Source organism: Gymnodraco acuticeps, unplaced genomic scaffold (genome assembly GCF_902827175.1).
Source record: "Gymnodraco acuticeps unplaced genomic scaffold, fGymAcu1.1, whole genome shotgun sequence".
NCBI lineage: Eukaryota > Metazoa > Chordata > Actinopteri > Perciformes > Bathydraconidae > Gymnodraco > Gymnodraco acuticeps.
In genome coordinates, this window is record NW_022990135.1 from 4,301,673 (window position 1) to 4,321,359 (window position 19,687).

General features: G+C 43.1%; 2 protein-coding genes across 2 annotated transcripts; one reads left to right on the top strand and one right to left on the bottom strand.

Annotated features, from left to right (window-relative positions):
* Positions 1–7,922: 7,922 nt before the first annotated feature.
* LOC117546578 (carboxypeptidase O-like) lies at positions 7,923–17,033 on the top strand. The gene is made up of 9 exons (XM_034216819.1): positions 7,923–8,109; positions 8,250–8,289; positions 8,382–8,483; positions 8,810–8,914; positions 9,009–9,125; positions 9,463–9,556; positions 10,004–10,206; positions 16,474–16,558; positions 16,647–17,033. Exons 1-9 carry the CDS (start codon positions 8,042–8,044, stop codon positions 16,907–16,909), a joined length of 1,077 nt encoding a protein of 358 aa, XP_034072710.1. The 5' UTR covers positions 7,923–8,041; the 3' UTR covers positions 16,910–17,033.
* Positions 17,034–17,164: 131 nt separating this feature from the next.
* nudt15 (nudix (nucleoside diphosphate linked moiety X)-type motif 15) lies at positions 17,165–19,566 on the bottom strand. Its single transcript, XM_034216820.1, has 3 exons — positions 18,209–19,566; positions 17,645–17,841; positions 17,165–17,556 (listed from the first exon to the last, which is right to left on the bottom strand). Exons 1-3 carry the CDS (start codon positions 18,355–18,357, stop codon positions 17,426–17,428), a joined length of 477 nt encoding a protein of 158 aa, XP_034072711.1. The 5' UTR covers positions 18,358–19,566; the 3' UTR covers positions 17,165–17,425.
* Between the last annotated feature and the right edge of the window lie 121 nt (positions 19,567–19,687).

Here is a 19,687-nt window from a genome sequence, read left to right on the forward strand (position 1 = left end):
GAAGCTGCAACGCACGCTGCCGTGTAGCCGGGTCGTAAGAGATGCTGATTGTTACATTCAGTTACGGCATTTCCTGTTTCTGACGGAGAGAGGGGAGTTTGTTCCAAAGCTTGCCGCTGTATTTACTCCCTCCATCTGACAGGACACTCCACGGAGTTCACTCCGTCACGGAGGGGTAGTGTGTAGGGTGTAGGGCGTGGTTTGGGATTCGGCCAGTGACACTTGACCCACTCCCCTCGCGCCTCCTCCCCAATTTTCGGCGCCCCCCATTGGTTGATGCGCCCTTAGCATTCGCCTATACTGCCTATGCCAAGGGCCGGCCCTGCTTTGGTATTCTAAAAATGGAATATCTGATTGGATTGAACCTATAATGTTGTACAGTCCACCTGAGCACCGCTACATTTAATAATAATAATAATACATTTCATTTCCAAGCGCTTTTTCAGGTGCTCAAAGACGCTTTACAGTGGTGATAAAACGAGATAAAATAGAATGAAAAATTAATAAAACAGCAACACATATTATAGGTAATAGAATACAAATTGTATTAAAACAGCAACACGACATAATTCACAAATTAAAAGCCAGTGTGAGGTGTGTTTTGGTCAAAACTGTGGCGCGCTTACATTGTAGGTGCGCAGCGTTTGCGCTTCAGATGACGCTCCCTCCGCAAAATGAGGCCCCGTCCGCAAGGTGAGGCCCCGCGCAGGCTGCGGGAGGGGCGGCCCTGTATAATATCGTCATATTAAATGCAGTCATTTGGTCTTTAGCAACAGTGTGTCATTGGTGTTCGTTTTAATGCTGCTAGTTTGTTGACGGCCTGTGTGTTGATGGGACTTCTCATGCTCCCTAAATGTTTCCCCTGCCTTTCGCCAGTTGTTAAACCCTCCTTTCACAAAACTCCCATCCCTGATCTTGTCAGCACTGACGAGCACACACAGAAGAAGCACACCGCATTATCACTTTCTCTTATCTAGTGAAGCTTTTTATAGACTGCTTACACTAAAATGCTAACTCAAAAATAGTAACTCAAATTAAAACTTTTAAAGTATTGAACTTTTTGGCGTTGCAGTTACAACTCTCCGCCAACAGATGGGGTTTCTGCAGCCCCCTCAGTACCCCCCCCCCCCCTTCCCACGTCCATGGATATATTGCAGTTTATTTAGAATGTTGGATGATGAGCCATACAGGATGCTGTTACAGTGGTCTAGTCTTGAAGTGATGAATGCGTGGATAAGGGTTTCAGCAGCCGGGAAGGAGAGTGAGGCAATAGCGTCTGGCTGCAGACCGCAGCAAGGAGGCGGATCGTATAGGGGCGGATCGTATAGGGGCGTTTCCTAAAGGGTTATGAACCCCGCCCCCACGTATTTCTTAAAGGTATAGGACGCTCTCTGTTTCTCATTTATTTTAATGCTTTGAATGAATCATAAACGAACTTTGAAAAATAATAATTATAATTAATTTGCATAAAGAATGAAGAGTATACAACCCACAGAGAAGACAAATTCATAAATTGTAGGCATATCATTTTTCACTGTTCGTGCAGTGGTAGCAGCGGCGCCAGATTCATTTCAGAAGTGGGGGGGGGGCAAAAAGTGCGCGTGTAGGCCTATGTGACAAAGCCTACTTGCCAACCCTCCCGATTTTCGCGGGAGACTCCCGTTTTCCTCCCGGGGTCATATTTATCCCGCATTTCTCCCGATTTCTGACTAAATCTGATTTGTTTCATTCTAACATAACGCACCAAATGTTACTGTTTCCACTCGGACTTCAATACAGCTACACCATTGTTTGGTGTCCATGGTAACGTGTCTCTTTAGTATAGCGTGAGCAAATGAAAGTCTGAGAGGGTCTTCAGGAGGAAGATAGTCAGAGAAAACAGAACAAGAATGGACAACTCAACCCTCTGCTCACTCCTTTCCTGTACATTAAACTATACAGACCAGCCCACATATGACAGCGCAGTTGCTCATTCCATCTCTTCTTTTTCCCTGCTACGCTCTTGTTTGACAAGCTGAATGTTGACTGGTGTTTGACTGAAGTAAGCGCTGTGAAAAGTTCCAGTTATTAACTCGGTATTTACAAAGCTGTCATCTCCACATTTGGAGAAAGTTACAAGCCGTTTGACAGCAGCACATCTGCATATTTCACAGAAGGCTCGTTTAGTGGTTTTGCAAATAATTAACCACTCTCTGTTTTTGTACCATTCTGCATTGAAGTACCTTCTCTTTGCCCAAATAAGCTTTTATTGGCCCGTCACAATGTCCCGACAACAAACCTCCATGCAGTCGGAACCAGCCTGTTTCGGTTCAACGATGCCGGCGGCGGCGGTTTTGACAGCCTCTGCGGCCGCAGAGCTGCTGCTGGGGTTCATCTGGCTGCGCTGGTTCTATGGTTGAAGGACCAGGCTCTGGAGCTGGTTCTATGGTTGAAGGACCAGGCTCCGGAGTTGTGGATGTCAGGGATGTGACATTCAAGTTGTTGAATTTCAGCTTAGTTTGACTGTATTTTGTTTTCTTATGCGCCGGTTCTTCTGACATGTTTGCAAGTTTATCTATCTAGGTTAACGGCTGACACACACTTAACAACGTAGCCTAACACATAACGTAAACAACGTAACAAATAAACACATCTAAGCTTTGTTATTGGTTGTAATGTAGGCTACATGGATACATTTGAATGGTGTGACAATGTCCTATTTGATTGGATTAAAATGTACATATTCTTCCTGTTATGTGTGCCTGCTGTATTTTACCTAATGCAAAGTGACCTGCTGCTCCATCGAAGTCAGTCGCATTGATCCGAACACACATTTTGAGTTGTAGCCTATTGGAAAGAGGAGATTTCTAGCTTTCTAATTATATCAGGATTGTTTTTGTACTATATTAAGAAAAATATGTCACATTATATAATGACTGTCACTGAGTCATCATTTTGAGAAAAAGGCCTTTAAAGTTTCCTCTTCTCTGGATCGATCTGATTGATTATTAGCGGAGCAAATGATCAAAGTAGTACGGAGGGAAGATATTTTCGTTTGGATTACTGATCTGGGGGAAGCTCGCGAGTGTGTGTGTTTGTGTATTTTTGCGTTTGTTTCCCGGGTAAAACTCTCAGGAGAAACACCGACTGTTGTTATGCTTGCTGTGACGTTAAGTTACTCCGTTCTCCGCTTGTAATTATGCCGAAGCTTCAAAGCTGTATTTATCATCTGAATTTGCCGAAACAAGTTTAATGTTCTGAAAGCCAAGACTTTGTTTATTTGAAATCAGATGAAAACAAACTGTAACGGACCCTGCGGTGTTATCTATGATTACTATGCCTTACATTCATAATGTCAGCGAAGGGAGGGGAAGCGGCGCTGTGGAAGAGCAGAGTGGCGAGTGAGAGGCAAGCTGTGTTCTTCCCTTTACAAGCTTCACAAATGCCTGTAGCTAATGAGATTGAATATAACAATCAAAAATAACAAAATATACACAGCTACTAGATCAGATGGCGTTCTTTTTAGATGCGACTTTAGGGGAATTATTGAAACGGGATGTGTACAGTGTTCCGCGGCATCCGCTGCTGCGAAAATGTGGGGCAGGGCCGTAAAGTGAGGGGGGGGGGGGGCAATGGCCCCCCCGCTTCCGGCGCCCTTGAGTGGTAGTAATTATTATTCAAATCAACTACGTTTTATGGAAGATATTGCTGTATATCATTTAACAACATGAGTAGAGGTTTCTGTACACCTAAAATACTGAAGTTTAAGTTACTGTCCTGATGTGTATCATTCATTTGTTCATGTTGTGTTTGGTGGTAAGATTAATAAAAAAATAAAAAATATATACAGTACATACAAAGAGGAAAGTCTTTATTAAACAAACATTTTATTCTTGGAAGGTGCCTCCAGCATCATAGAAACAGTCAATGCTGCAGAATCCTGCCAGCTCATCTTTTCTGATGATGCCATAACTAATGTTACATAATTATAGAAGACACATCCGAAGTGTTATTTTTACATATTGATTAGCAGCCGACATTTACTGAAAGGATGCGTCCGTCTCTCGTCTGGTTCATTACAACTAGTAGTTACAAACTGTTACAGTTACAACCTTAATCAGTACCGCACATCTTATTACTCAATTCAACCAACCAAGCTAGCCATGTTGTCTATCCGAATCCATACCATATTATTTGATTAAGTTACAGTATGTAGGGCAGGCCTACTTATATTTCCAAGATAATACAAGAGTACACTAGCATCATGCTAAGTGCTGGTTAGCATCACAGCATATACGCTAACCTTAGGTCAATTAGATGATCAGCTTTGGTAACACAAATCAGTATTGTTACCGAGCCTGATAATCTATTGACCTATCTAAGCTTAACGTTATTACAACAGTAGAGTAGGCCTGGTTGCAAACGGGACTATAGGCCAACGTTTTTATAGCATCATGCTAAGTTAGCATTTAATACCACAAACATTTTTACCACATACAACTATTATTTACTTTATTAACGCTGTAACGAGGTTGGACAGTCGATGTTGTACTTTGATAACGAGACAATTGTGTGTTAAGAAAAATGACATTACAATAAATATAAACATGCATCTCTGGAAAATACTATTACCGCTGTTTCAACTTGTTGTTCGGCCATCGTGAAAGAACGAATGACTTATTCTGCGAGGATTTATAAAAGCAGCTGGAATCCCTTAAATTGCATTACTGTCACCTACCGTATGTATTTCTGCTGAGTGTCATTCTATTGGATAAAAAAAGTTAGGAAACGCCCCTATACGATCCGCCCCTATACGATCCGCCTCCTTGCTGCGGTCTGCAGCCAGACCCATCTCGAGTGAGGGGCGGAGGCGGGCAATGTTTTTTAGATGGAAGAAGGCGGTCCTGGTGATAAGGTTTGTGTTTATCGGATTTGATCTGGCTATCAAAAATTAGTCCAAGGTTGCGAATGTGAGGAGAGGGGGTTAGAGTGGTGTTGTCAAGGGTGAAATTGAAGTTCTGGGTGGTGTTGGTGCGGGATGTGGGTCCGATTATGATAATATCTGATTTGTCTCTGTTCAGTTGAAGGTAGTTTGTTTGCATCCAGGATTTAATATCTGAGAGACAGTTGGTGAGTGTTACAGCCGCTACTTTCGTTATGCCATTAACTCTGTTTGTGTGTGCATATGTAAATGAGCTGTGCAGTTCCTCTGCTGTCATTGGCCGTCCCGACCTCGCAACATCCGCGGTGATTGGACGGACGTCACCCAATCCCCGCTCACTTCTGCCACGTCATCCGGGGGAGGAGTACAAAGGCCGGGCACAGACATCATTCAGGAGGCTCTGTATTGTGGGACAGACGCCTCAAGCCTCTCATTGTGATACTGCCATCTTCTGTGATTCCTTAGACTGCCTAGCAGTGTGTATTCTGTGCCTCGTTAGACTGCCTAGCAGTGTGTTCAGTAGGGTTTCTGTGTGAGTACACTGATTAGCAGTGTGTCGTAGTGTTCTGTGTTTAGTATAGGGTGTGTGTGTATTGCTTAGATCCAGGTTGCTTAGCTCCTGTAGAACAGCATTTCGAATTATTGACATTGTGAAACAGCTTAGACCCAGGTTAGCTTAGCGCCTGTAGATCAGCATTTGTGGAAGTATTGCTTAGAGCCAGGCGATTAACACCTGTTGATCAGCAACAGCTGTGTTCCCACACAGCCTTGTTTTGTTTATTGTTTGTTCCACTTTAGAAGTGAGGGATGTTCTTTATTTTGGTATCATATTGTGCAACTCTCTTTTGGAGTTCTCCTTTTGTTAGATCGTAATAGTTTGGTCTGTTGTTGGTCCAGGCTGTTCGTGTATATTATTCTGTTCATTGTTTTGGTTACAAATAAACCACCGGTAACATATACCAATTCCAATCTGGTCGTGTCGTGTCCCTTTGGTCCACCTAGCCCAATAGGGAACGTGAGTGTGGAGTGAGTTGTGGCAGTGATGGTTTTTGTGGAGATGTAGAGTTGGATGTCATCCGCGTAGCAGTGATACTGAAGGTTATGGCAGCGAATGATTTTTCCAAGGGGGAGCATAGAGGATGAAGAGGAGGGGACCAAGCACCGAACCCTGGAGGACGCCTTGGGACAGAGGGGCAGTGGAGGAAGTGCAGTTATTGATGTGGATAAACTGATGTCTGTTTGTGAGGTATGATTTCAGCCAGGAGAGTGCAGTGTCGGTGATGTTAAGTGATGATTCCAGGCGGGCAGCAGGATGGTGTGATTGATGGTGTCGAACGCTGCTGTGAGGTAGATGAGGATGTTGAGGTTGCCGGAGTCTGAGGAGAGGAGGAGGTCGTTAGTGATTCTGAGGATGGCTGTTTCTGTGCTATGTTTTGTGCGGAATCCTTATTGAAAGTGTTCAAACAGGTTATTGGAGCTGAGGTGGGATTTCAGTTGGGTGGCTACAACACGTTCGGGTAGTTTTGATAGGAAGGTGAGATTCGAGATTGGCCGGAAGTTGGACATGATGTCAGGTGTGAGTCCAGGACATTTCTTTCTCACTGATGAATAAAACATGTTTTCTGCCTCTGGTATACAGACCTAAATCTAGTTTTGTTTAAATGCCAAATAACCTATTACTGGGCCACATTTACTGATAGTCTATGTGAAAGCTTGCCAACCTGGTAATGGAAAATAAGATAACGCAATGACACCATGTCCAGTTCATGGTCTTATATAATGATGATGATCAATGGTATCCAATAATAATTGAACAAGCTACAACAAATGTTTTAGGTAATAATTACCTAAATGCATGTATGGAATCGGGCCATAAATGATAAACAGATTGTTGTAAAGCTAGCCATTTTCATGTTGAGTTAAGTGTTTGCATGCTAGTTTAGCTAATTAGCACTAAACTTAAAACGGCTATTAAAAATTGCAGTAAATGAACATTGTTTGGGTCTATATATGTGTGTTACGTACGTTATGTAAAGTCCCTGTTTACCCACACATACAACTGGACAGCCTTTTATTGATAGTGTATCAACATGCCTTTATTTAAACAGAGGAACCTGTGTTGAACCTGCATTTATCACAATCTGTGTAGACCATTGTTTTTTCCGTTCATGCCTTCTTTACAAAATGTGCCTTATCTTATCTTCTCCCTCTTATATTCATATTGTCAGACATATTCTCCTGTGTGGCTGAACATGATGGTATTATATATAAGACAAGGGTGCAGGTTGCATTTTATAATTTAAAAAAAGACTGTACCAGACTGTGGTTCTGGGTGAGTCTTCTAATGAATGGATGAATTGACTTTCTTTCTCTTGGCGGGATTATCTGTTCCACTGTTCCAGTATGACCTATTGTTTTCTCAACTGCTCCCTTTTCATCGCATCCCCTCCAGCTTTCCTCAGCGTGTTGTGATTTTTCGTCTGTTATATTTGGTTGGAGCAGTGCCGCCCGCTATTAAACAAAAATATTTTTGGCTTTTGGAAACCAGTTTTCTCTTCCTTTTATCCACAGTGTTACGTTGCCCAAAACTCTAGATAGAACAACAACATATTTTAAAAACCCGGGATAAAATAAAGAGCAAACTGATTTCCAAAAGCCAAAATATTTTTGTTTCATAGCGGGCGGCACTGCTACAGCCAAATATAATAAACGAGAAATCACAACACGCTGAGGAAACCTGGAGGGGATGCGATGAAAAGGGAGCAGTTGAGAAAACAAAAGGTCATACTGGAACAGATAATCCCGCCAAGAGAAAGAAAGTTGTTACTAAAAGTGGGATCAGTATTTTTACGGCTATGTTTTTAAATTGTAAACCATCTGACCCTGATCAAAACAAAACAATGACTAATCATAACTACTAAGATTAATAAACACCCCCCTCGTGTTCTAAGGAATAAAGGAAAGCATCTCAGCCCAGATGAACCATTAACCAACACAGTGACAGCGTAAGTAGTCCACAGTCGAGGGAAAGGTGTATCTTTATCTGATGCGTGTCTTCTATAAAGGCTGGTCAGTGTCGGCAACAGTTAAAAACAAGGAGTTTACGTTCAAAAAGTGGCAATGCTTTTCTCGGTGGGTCTGAGCCTTGTGGTGCTGCTTTCAGTGGTGGGAGCAGCCACAGTGGAGAGGTGAGTCACATCTTGGGTCCAATACTGACTTAAAGAAGGCGAATGCAACAAGCCTTACTTTTGAAGACTCCGAAATGGTTGATTAGCACATGTTATGTCTTCTTGTTCCTCTGTGTCTCATGTATTTGGATGTGCAACAGGGTGGAGTATGACTACTACAAATACCATCCAATGCCAGAGGTGAGAAAGCAGATTCTCGCTCTTACACTTTTTATTTTGACAGACCACTACACACAGAATCTAATGTGTGTTGTGTGTATTCCACCCTACAGATCACAGACTGGATGGTTCAGGCTGCGAATAATTACCCTGAAGTTGTGACTATAGTGGAATATGGACAGACCTATGAGAAGAGGAATATTAGCTTGCTCAAGGTAAACCACATTTTTGACTCTATGTGAAAAACATTTTTTGTGAGGCATAATTGAGCCATAATTTCCCAGACACAAATGCATTGGGCTCATGGGAAACCACTCTGAAGGCTGATGAATTCTACAGAATTACCATCACGTTGTGCAATCAACATTTATTTCAGAATGAGAAGTTGAACCAAAAAGGTTTTCTGTTGCCACTTTTACCATTGATTTCTGAAACAGATCAGAAGTGAGCAAATACCATAATGATACTGGGGTATCATTGTTTTGTGTGTGTTTGTGTTCTAGAGTAGCCAAATAAGAAGCTATATGAATTTGTGTTCCAGATCGGCGTTAATACAGGGGAGCAAAAGAAAGCTATCTGGATGGACTGTGGTATACACGCCAGAGAATGGATCGCCCCGGCCTTCTGTCAGTACTTTGTCAGAGAGGTAATTTAAAAAAAAAACATAATTTTCCTTTAGGTGAAAATGATTTTGTACGTCATATCTTCCAATATATTAATCTAGCACTTCCTCAAATCAGATCCTTCAAGCATACAAAACGGACCCAAAGATGCAAGCGATGATGACGAATATGGACTTCTATGTCACCCCCGTGCTCAACATAGACGGATACATCCACTCCTGGAAGGACAACACAGTCAGTGCTTGAGTTTGATGGATTTTTTTATCAAATTACCTTTCTGGGTTAAGCCTCAAGCTCTCGAGCCACAGAAGAGCAGGATATGAGAGAATGATAGTCCTATTCAAGCAGAGGCAGTTAAGTTACAGTGAGCTACAATTCAATGAGTGAATAAATTGATTCATGGTGCTCAACACGAGTACCAAATCATCTCGTTTTCCATATAAGATGAATGGAAAATGATATCAAACAGCAATCCCAGGCAGTATGGAAATATGTACAAGTGCCCTGTTCATTTCTTAATAGAACCTCCGGAACCAACCGATGTAACCGAGTGAACCCTTTTGACCCGTAGACTCGACTGTGGAGGAAGAACAGGTCACCGGGACCTTTAAACTGCACCTGTTACGGCACAGACCTCAACCGCAACTTTAACGCCAACTGGGGCAGTGAGTGTTGTTTTGCTTCTCCACCTGCTCATTTAGACAGCCATTATGCTCTATGTATTGCTCTGATAATCATGGGTAAGTGGGTATCACACATAGATGTTACTGAAGATGTCTAATCAATGAACAATTTGTTTTAGAGGGGTATTAAAGAGCGTTGTAGTGCGCCACAATGCTGGCATCCTACAATTACCACAATGCAACTGATGCACTACTTGTCATAAGTTAATACCCTTAAACAATCTTTTCAAATTCCAAAGCCCCAGGTTTGGTTTTGCCTCCTAAAAATGACCTGCATTTTCAATTATGTTGCGATGGAAAGGATTTTTTTTTTGACGCATCACAAAAAATACGTTTCCTATCAAAAGCTACTAAATCTTACACACTGAACCGGTAAATATAAAACGTGCTCACCACTAGATAATTCAATTTCTTTGGCTGCCTCCACAGCGCTTGGGGTTTCCTTCGACTGCTGCGACAACACCTTCTGCGGGATCAAACCTGTGTCCGAGCCCGAGGCCCAGGCCGTCACTTATTTCGTAGGAAACCGGAGAGAAGATTTCCTGTGTTTCCTCACCATCCACTCCTACAGCAAGATGCTCCTGGTTCCATTCGGAAACCCCAACTTCATCGCCAGCAACTACAATGAGCTGGTATTTACATCGACACACACAATGATGCATGATTTACACATGGCTGATTATGAACATACACAATATATACTCAACATAACATCACATAACAATTCAGGATTTAAGAAAAGTGTATGTGCATATTTTGTGGCTGATTATCACTACATTAATCAAGAGAATAAGGCATATTGCCATAGAAACTGGGCTCATGCATGTCACAAATACACAGGAAAAGAGGCAATCTGTTACAGCTCTATTGATAATGGAGAACAAATGGCTGCTTGCTTATAGATGGGAGGTGGATCCAGGTAACAAAAACCTAATGTGGCCACAATTCAGACCGAATTATGCAAAACTCTGGCGGAGGGAAATAAACAGCAGCATTTATATTGGCATGGCAGTCAGGATTCAAAGTCTATTACATCCGCATGTCAGGGATAATGTGACAAGGTTTTCAATTACACTGAACAAAAATATAAATGCAACACTTTTGTTTTTGCTCCCATTTTTCATGAGATGAACTCAAAGATCTAAAACATTTTCTATATACACAAAATAACCATTTCTCTCAAATATTGTTCACAAATCTGAAAAAATCTGTGATAGTGAGCACTTCTCCTTTGCCGAGATAATCCATCCCACCTCACAGGTGTGGCATATCAAGATGCTGATTAGACAGCATGATTATTGCACAGGTGTGCCTTAATTGTGCCTTGGCTGGCCACAATAAAAGGCCACTCTGAAACGTGCATTTTTGCTTTATTGGGGGGGTCTGGGGGGGTCCGAAAAACCAGTCAGTATCTGGTGTGAGGGGTAGGGTTAGGGTAATGTTGTGAATCGAGTGGCCCATGGTGGTGGGTTTATGGTATGGGCAGGCGTATGTTATGGACGACGAACACAGGCACAATCATTATCACACTTACAGTATTTCACTGTCTGGTTGCAAAGGTGTTTCACACTTCCCCACCACAGTGGTTGTTAAAGATAGCTTCACAAGCATGAACTCACTGTTCGGAGACAGCTGAGTACTGTTTGCTGTTCATTTGGAAAGACGTTAACGCCACAGTATCAAACAAAAGTACGGGCACGAGCAAAAATAGGACTCAAGAGCACAACCATGCAAAAAAGGTTTTAGTCAAGCGTTTAATCCATAAGGCAAAATAATACAGGCAAAGATCAAAAAAATGTACAGGCTGGAAGCAACGAAAAAATGGTGGAAAAAATACTAATGCAGCAACAAAAAAACAACCAACTAAGTTGGTACAAACGCTAAACAGCTAAAACTATAGCTTACTTTAGGAGAGTATCTTGGAGCACTACCTGCTTGACAGACAAGACATTACATTACATTGCATTTAGTTGACGCTTTTATCCAAAGCGACTGGCACTGACCAAGGCAACAGCACAGACTAAATACACAGGAGAGGAGTAATGATTAGGGACAGCTGAGGCTCATTGAGGCCAGGCAGGTGATTAACAGGGAAGGAAAAGACACCAGGTGAGGGAGTGAGATGATCAGCCAGGGCCAGGATGTGACAGTACCCCCCCCCCCCCCCCTCAACGACCGGCACCGGACAGTCCAGGCTCGTCTGGATGATGCTTGTGGAAATCCCGGATGAGGTCTGGGTCGACAATGTTCTTTGAAGATACCCATTCCCTCTCCTCAGGACCATAGCCCTCCCAATCCACCAGATACTGGGGTCCACGACCCCGCCGGCGAGCCGCCAAGAGCCGCTTGACAGAATAAACTGGTCCTCCATCGATGAACCGGGGGGGCAGTGGGCGTCTGGAGGCAGGGACCAGCGGGCTCTCTTTGACCGGCTTGATCCGAGCCACATGGAAAGTCGGGTGCGACCTCATGGACCTGGGAAGCTTGAGTCTCACAGCAACAGGATTAATAATCTTTGAGACAGGGAAGGGACCAACAAAGCTCGGAGCCAATTTACGGGACTGGACTCTAAGAGGAAGGTCCTGAGTGGAGAGCCATACTCTCTGGCTGACACCATAGGTGGGAGCAGGGATCCGTCTGCGGTCTGCTGCCCTCTTATACCGAGCAGATGTCCTAAGCAGCACTTGTCTAGCCCCAGTCCAGATGCGACGGCACCTCCGAATCAGTGCCAAGGCAGAAGGAACCCTGACCTCTCCCTCAAGGGATGGAAACAGGGGTGGTTGGTAGCCATAAGCACACTGAAATGGGAAAAGACCAGTAGAAGAGCAAGGCAATGTGTTGTGCGCATACTCAACCCAGATAAGATTCTTACTCCAAGTAGTGGGGTTCTGAGGGATGAGACAGCGCAGACCGGTCTCTAACTCCTGTTTGAGCTGCTCGGTCTGTCCGTTGGACGGAGGGTGATAACCGGAGGAGAGGCTAACGGTGTAAGGGTAACTTGGGCAGAGGAACAAAGTGCACCAACTTCGAGAATCTGTCGACAATGGTCAAAAGGGTTGTGTTACCTTGGGACAGGGGAAGACCCGTTACAAAGTCCAGAGAAACGTCCGACCAGGGTCGAGTAGGTACAGGAAGGGGACGTAGGAGACCAAGGGAAGGCAGACGAGAAACCTTGTTCCGAGCACACACCGGGCAGGCAGCAACATACTCCCCCCACTTCCTTCTCCATTGTGGGCCACCAGAAGCGTTGCTTGACCACAAACATGGTCCGTTTGATCCCCTGATGGCAGGAGAGAGGGGACGCATGAGCCCAGTAGATGACCTGAGAGCGAAGAGGAGAGGGCAAAAACAACCTGTTCTGAGGGCAACCACTCAGCCCTGGGTTACCAACATTTGCTTCTCTGACCTTCTTCATACATGAGGGAGGTAAGATGGTAGTGGGGGGAGAAGGGTCAGAGCCTGTATCAAAGAGATGGGAGAGAGCATCAGGCTTACTGTTTTTAGAACCAGGATGATAAGACAGTGAAAAGTGGAACCGATTAAAAAAGAGAGCCCACCTGGCTTGACGAGGGTTGAGTCTCTTCGCTGTGCGCAGGTACTCTAGGTTCTTGTGATCGGTCCACACAAAAAATGGCACTTCAGCTCCCTCTAACCAGTGACGCCACTCCTCCAGTGCCACCTTAACGGCCAACAGCTCTCGATTCCCCACATCATAATTCTTCTCAGCAGGGGAAAGCTTCCGGGAGAGGAAAGCACACGGGTGAATCTTGTTGTCCTCTCTGGAGCGCTGGGAGAGCACAGCACCAACCCCCACGTCTGAAGCGTCCACCTCCACCACAAACTGCAGATGTGGGTCCGGGAGGATCAGTATAGGGGCCGTGGTGAAGGCTTTCTTGAGCCTCTGGAAGGCTTGGTCCGACTGAGAGGTCCACTGAAACCTTGTGTTTGGGGAGGTTAGTACATGCAATGGAGCAGCAACAGTGCTAAAGTTTCTTATGAACCGCCTATAGAAGTTGGCAAAACCCTAAAAACCGCTGCACTTGCTTGCGGTTTGCAGGGACAGGCCATTCAGAGACATCATTAACCTTAGCCGGATCCATCAAAACATTGCCCAATGACACAATAAAGCCCAAAAATAAAACAGTGGAAACATCAAACCCACACTTCTCGGCCTTGACAAAGAGGTTGTAGTCCAGGAGGCGCTATAGGACATGGCGTACATGATCTCTGTGGGTCGTTTCGTCAGGGGAGAAGATGAGGATGTCATCCAGGTACACAAACACGAAGATGTTAAGCATGTCTCGAAGTACATCATTGATCAAAGTCTGAAACACAGCTGGAGCATTTGTGAGGCCAAATGGGATGTTAAAGGCAGTTTTCCATTCATCCCCTTCCCTTATTCTCACCAGATGATAAGCATTTATAAGATCTAACTTGGTAAAGATCTTAGCACCTTGTAACTGGTCGAAAGCTGATGACATAAGAGGAAGGGGGTACCTGTTATTGATGGTAATGTCGTTCAAACCACGGTAGTCGATGCAGGGGCGAAGTGACTTGTCCTTCTTTGCCGCAAAGAAAAATCCGGCTCCAGCGGGAGAGGAAGAAGGTTGAATTAATCCAGCGGCTAGTGAAGACTCCACATATTCCTTCATCACCCGTGTCTCTGGAGCAGATAGGGAATAAAGACGACCTCTGGGTGGTGAAGAGCCTGGTAACAAGTTTATAGCACAATCGTACACACGATGAGGGGGCAGCGAGGTGGCTCTGGCCTTGTTAAAAACCTCATTAAGGTCATGGTAACACTGAGGGACCTTGGAAATGTCAGGGAAATCAGGATCTGAAATCTTAAATTACAGGGACAGCTGGAGGGGCAGCCAGGGAACATTTGGATGGAAAACAGGTACTTAAACATCCCTTACACCAAGCAATAATCTTGCCAGTGGACCAGTCTATGTGGGGGTTATGTAGGGTAAGCCAGGGGTACCCCAAAATGATTGGGTGTTCGGGGTACCGAAAAACATGAAAGACGAGAAGCTCAGTATGACCGTCCTGGAAATTTAGCTGAAGAGGTTGGGTGTGGTGAGTTACCCTACAGAGAAGACGGCCATCCAAGGCACTTGCTTCCATTGGTCTTGGAAGGGGGAAGGTCTCAAGGTTCAGCTTCTTAGCCAACTCAAAGTCTATAAAACTGGCATCTGAGCCAGAATCCACCAAAACAGGATGCCTGAGCTGGCCAGTTCGTACTATTGTTGTGGCGATTTAGCACTCACAACAGGAAATAATGAAATAGAGAGGAATCACTAAAACACAAACACAGACATAGCTGATCAATAATTATTATTTAGTTGTTGCAACAAACAAACAATAATGGGGAGTAGGCTACATCAGCAGCCAATCGCGGAAATGCCCCCCAACAGTAGCAACAATCATACAGCATATATAGCCACTGCAATGAACACACACACATTCTATACAAGTCTATAAAACTAGCATCTGAGCCAGAATCCACCAAAACAGGATGCCTGAGCTGGCCAGTTCGTACTATCAAACACAAGTACGGGCACGAGCAAAAATAGGACTCAAGAGCTCAACCAGGCAAAAAAGGTTTTAGTCAAGCGTTTAATCCAGGGGTGGGGCACCTCCGGGCCATATACGGCCCGCGAGACAATTTGGTACGGCCCTCGAGGTAATTTATAAACACGCAAAAAAGAAAAGAATGTAAGAAATCTAGACCGCAAAAAAATTAAACAAGCGAGTGCCTGTTTTTCCTGGCCAAGGTCAGGGTCCTTGAACACAACACGAGCGTGTCATCACGTGGTATAATGTCTCGACCATAGTCTCGACCATAGACTGTATAAGGTCTCGACCCTATGGTCTCGACTGACAGGGGTGCAGTTCTGACGGAGAGCACCAGAACGCCACTTCAGAAATTGCAGTACCGATAAGGAGCCGTACACATGCCGCAGTTTCTGCGTCTTTAGTTGAAAGCCCAGTGGCGATCTGTTCATCTGACATACTGATCACACAGTCAATAACTTTGTTGTTATTAGCATCTGTTTAGCTAGCTATGCTAACGAATATAAGAAGCTTTTTCTACAACCAGTGAGGTAAAGGCACATCTTTATATGATCATTATAGTTATACACAAATAAGAGAATAAAGTAAACAGGTATAAAATACTATATGACAGTACAAAAAAGTTGTTATTAATAAAGAAGAATACAGTTTGAAAGGGGAGTTATTTGTCAAATATTCATAAAGAAAAATAAATCTGTTTACAGTTCTGTTTCATCTGGGTGTTGAGAGATGTATCCATAGATCTCCTAATGTTGCTCTCAAAGTGCACCAGATTGATGCTTTTAACTTCAACATTTCTTCCCCCACTTAAATCATGTTCACATGGATAGGAAACTAAATACATTTGCACAGATCTTGTGTCCATATCTTTCTGTCTTGGTGGTCACGCCACACCGTGCACGTGCATGCATACGCGAGTCATGGAGATATCTGGATTAAGAGGTTGTTTTTTCTTTGCACAGAATGAAATGAATGGGCTGTGATTTTAGTTTTTTTAAGCAGAGGTCAATCATTTGTACGGCCCTCTGAGGATATTGTAAAAATTGAAATGGCCCTTGAGAGGAAAAAGGTTACAGGCTGGAAGTCTTTTTTTGTTATTTTACATCTTCATGTAGGCCTAGTTGTTTTGCATGTATTTTGAGATGTTTAACCTTTCTTAGTGCTCATTTTTCTGTTGTTTTGCATGTCTTTGCAGTCATTATGGGTCATTTTGAGACAATTAATTTCAGTTTTCTTTCTTAAACTGAAGAAAAAGTAAAGCACATGGAGCTAATACAGATGCTTTCAATGACTGTATAACAAAAGCTAATGTGTTTCTTCAGAGGAAGGTAGGTAGGGGTGCAGCAGACGCCATTCGGAGCGTGCACGGGAAGGACTACACCGTAGGATCCTCACCGGATATGTTGTGTAAGTCCACACATCACAGCTGGTCACAGATGTATTTGACTTTGTTGCCGTGCTAGCAGAAAAACAGCAGTGTACCCTCTTTCTACAGACGCCAACTCTGGTTCCTCCCAAGACTGGGCCCGGATGCAGGGGATCCCCTTAACCTACACCTTTGAGCTGAGAGATAACGGGACGTTTGGCTTTGAACTTCCCCAGGATCAGATCCAGCCGACCTGCGAGGAGGCCTACAGCGGAGCCCTGCACATCATCACCTACGCCCACGACAAGACCTTTAGTGGGGCCACTGCAACCGCTGCAACCCTGTGGAGCATGCTGTTAGCCTTGGGTGTCACCGGCACCACCCTGATGTGAGGGGGGGAGGGGGGGGGGGAAATAACTCCTGCTGTTTTGCTTTAAGTTGCATTTATCTTGCGTATGTTAGGTTAGTTTCAAGGAGAGCTCCAGTTTTTAAGCTATACATTTTTGTAGATTAATTATGAGCAAAAGTATGTAAATGCATCATACATACCAATGCACCTTTGATTCTATTTATTATACATAAATACATCTACAATTAATCATAGACTTCAATACAAATCTTATTTTAGGCAATGCCTGACACATTAGTATATCCACAAATCTTTTTTTAATTTAATTGAATATGACGATGTCGACATATAAATAACATCTGGCGCCAAAAAGCAATACAAAATAATAAAAACTTTTAAACGTGTCTTGTGTTGTGTGTTCAAAACATTTCAAGTCCTTGTGCCACTCTAAATTGTGTTTTATGTTTTAGAAACTACATGTTATCCATCCACCGTTGTAAACCAAGAGATTGAGTTTTGAAGAGGTATTTTTGCTTTGGAAGTTTCCCAATGCAAACATTTAAAGCTGAGTTTCAATGCTGGAGGTTATTATGTTCCTGAACGGCTGGAAGCCTTGTTGTCTCAGGTTGGCTAACGGCAAGAAGAGCAGCTCCTCTGGAGGAAACTGGTCCCATGGAGTCCAGGTCCAACCTGTCAGGCAGAGAACAAAGCATATGTCGGGTAAGTAGGAAACTTTTCCATCTAAATCTTGTAAAAACATCCATTCGGCTTCACATACCCTCATTTTTCTCTGGCTCCAGGTTCTCTGGCTCTCCTGGCTGCTTCCTGTCCAGTTCTCCTTGCATGATGATGGTGACGTAGTGGTACTGCTCCTCCAGTTTGATGGAGTTCACCACAGAGGCATAGCAGACGTTCACCAAACACACCCCTGCTTCCTCCAACACCTCTCTGTGAGCACACTCCTCCCACGTCTCTCTTTCAATGACATAGACATGAGTGTCACATCCAATTAAAGTCATCATATGCATGATAAACAGTTATTATACTGACGACTGCATCCACTTGCAGGACCTTTTTTGACATGACTGAATGTCTAAGAAACAAGGTTCTTAAAAACACACTCCTGAACACCAAGGTGCATTTAAAAATTACACATTTGTATTTGTGCACACCTATTTGGCAGGCAAGTATAATAATGCACATTTAAAAGATGTTTTCATATATGCTGAACACTTTGGGATAATTCGGCTCTATACAAACTTGCAAAGACGTTTTTATTTCATTGTAATGGGGTTTATTTGTTGTGTGTGGAGCTTGCTAACTAGCTGCTTATGTTACCTACCCAAACTCCAAGTGGCCGCCGGGGAGCTGATACTTCCCTTGGCCCATTGCACTTCTCCGTTTCCCCAGGAGAACACACCCGGGGTGGGCTGAGTCTGTTAGCAGAACCCCGACCCCAACTCTTGGACGTTTCATAGTTTTATCAGACATCTGTGCAACCTTAAATACGACTCACGTATATTAAAAAAGCTAGCTAAACCAGAGCAAGAGGGTTCCTGTCTGTAAACTTCCGTTTTCGCTTTAAACATCGTTTGAAAGATATTTCTTCGGTACATTAGCTTTTAGTTGAGTCAGTGTCAATATGATTATGTAATACGTAGATGACAATATGTCTTCTAAAATGTACTATTTAGTTAGTTATTTTTAGTATGCTGGTATTTAGGTGTATGGAGAACAAAATTCGGCCATATTGACTCATAACCTAACAAATAAATAAGAGAGATATTCAGAAATAAAAGCCTCAATTATTAAATACATGTGCAGGTACATTTTTGTATTTATTTGTATTCATATATAATTATTTTCATGGTTAATGTATTTATGTTTACATTTATTTCCCTAATAATTCATTTCCCTAATTTTCTCTGGATTTCCTGTTTCCATATACTGGAGGACTGTGATCGCCATCTGGTGGTGATTTGGTTTTTCTCTTTTTGATAACGATTTGTGCAGATACGTTTATACAGTTTTTCTCTCTATTGCCTGAAGACAATTTTGAGTGAAATGTAATATTTTAGTTTATTGACTCAATTTTGCATTTGTACTATTCACAGAAGTGTTTATATGTTTTCCTTTGACTGGTCACTTCAGTGCGGGTCTATGTCATGTCTCTGTTGCCATAATAAGGCCTCACGCTCATGGCTTTGACGTTTTTCAGATTAAATGTCAATAACGTCACAACTGAGACATGAACCGGAGGATCACACTCGTTAAAGTGTTTCTCTTCATGTAGATTATATTGTGCAGAAATGATCATATAACCGTACTTCGAAACAACTGAATGGATCAAATGGATAATTTGTCTGAATAAATGACCTTATATTTAAGGAGATGCGGGTCTTTCTTTCACACCCTGTTTTTATTTAGAAATGATACAGGTTAACCGCCACCAGTGCAGAGAAATGGTTTATGATGACATTTCATATGTATAATAAGTTCGCTTGTACTTGTTTGCTGTTATTGGTTATTTTTAGCATGAATGCATAATATCCAATGATCAAGAGGATACTTTTCAGTGTTTATAAGCCTTTTATACATTGGAATGAATTGAAATGTTTGTACATTTGGCTCAACACTATCTAAACTCCGTAGAGGTCGGGCTGTCTAGAATCAGTCTTGACGTTCCGGTTCCAGTTGAAAGCATGGCTTTACTTTCTCTGTTTACCTTCTGCGGTTTCAACATTATGCAACCTTTGGAATCAGACACCCCCCCCCCTTACAGGTGCATGTGATGTGTTTATGAATATGATGCTGACATGTC

Coding starts and splice junctions, on each gene's coding strand:
- LOC117546578 (XM_034216819.1), top strand. CDS start 8,042: ATGCTTTTCTCGGTGGGTCTGAGCCTTGTGGTGCTGCTTTCAGTGGTG. Junction 8,290..8,381: donor AATACCATCCAATGCCAGAG/GTGAGAAAGCAG, acceptor TCCACCCTACAG/ATCACAGACTGGATGGTTCA. Junction 10,207..16,473: donor CCAGCAACTACAATGAGCTG/GTATTTACATCG, acceptor GTGTTTCTTCAG/AGGAAGGTAGGTAGGGGTGC.
- nudt15 (XM_034216820.1), bottom strand. CDS start 18,357: ATGTCTGATAAAACTATGAAACGTCCAAGAGTTGGGGTCGGGGTTCTG. Junction 17,842..18,208: donor GGCGGCCACTTGGAGTTTGG/GTAGGTAACATA, acceptor TGTCATTGAAAG/AGAGACGTGGGAGGAGTGTG. Junction 17,557..17,644: donor GGAGCCAGAGAAAAATGAGG/GTATGTGAAGCC, acceptor TCTGCCTGACAG/GTTGGACCTGGACTCCATGG.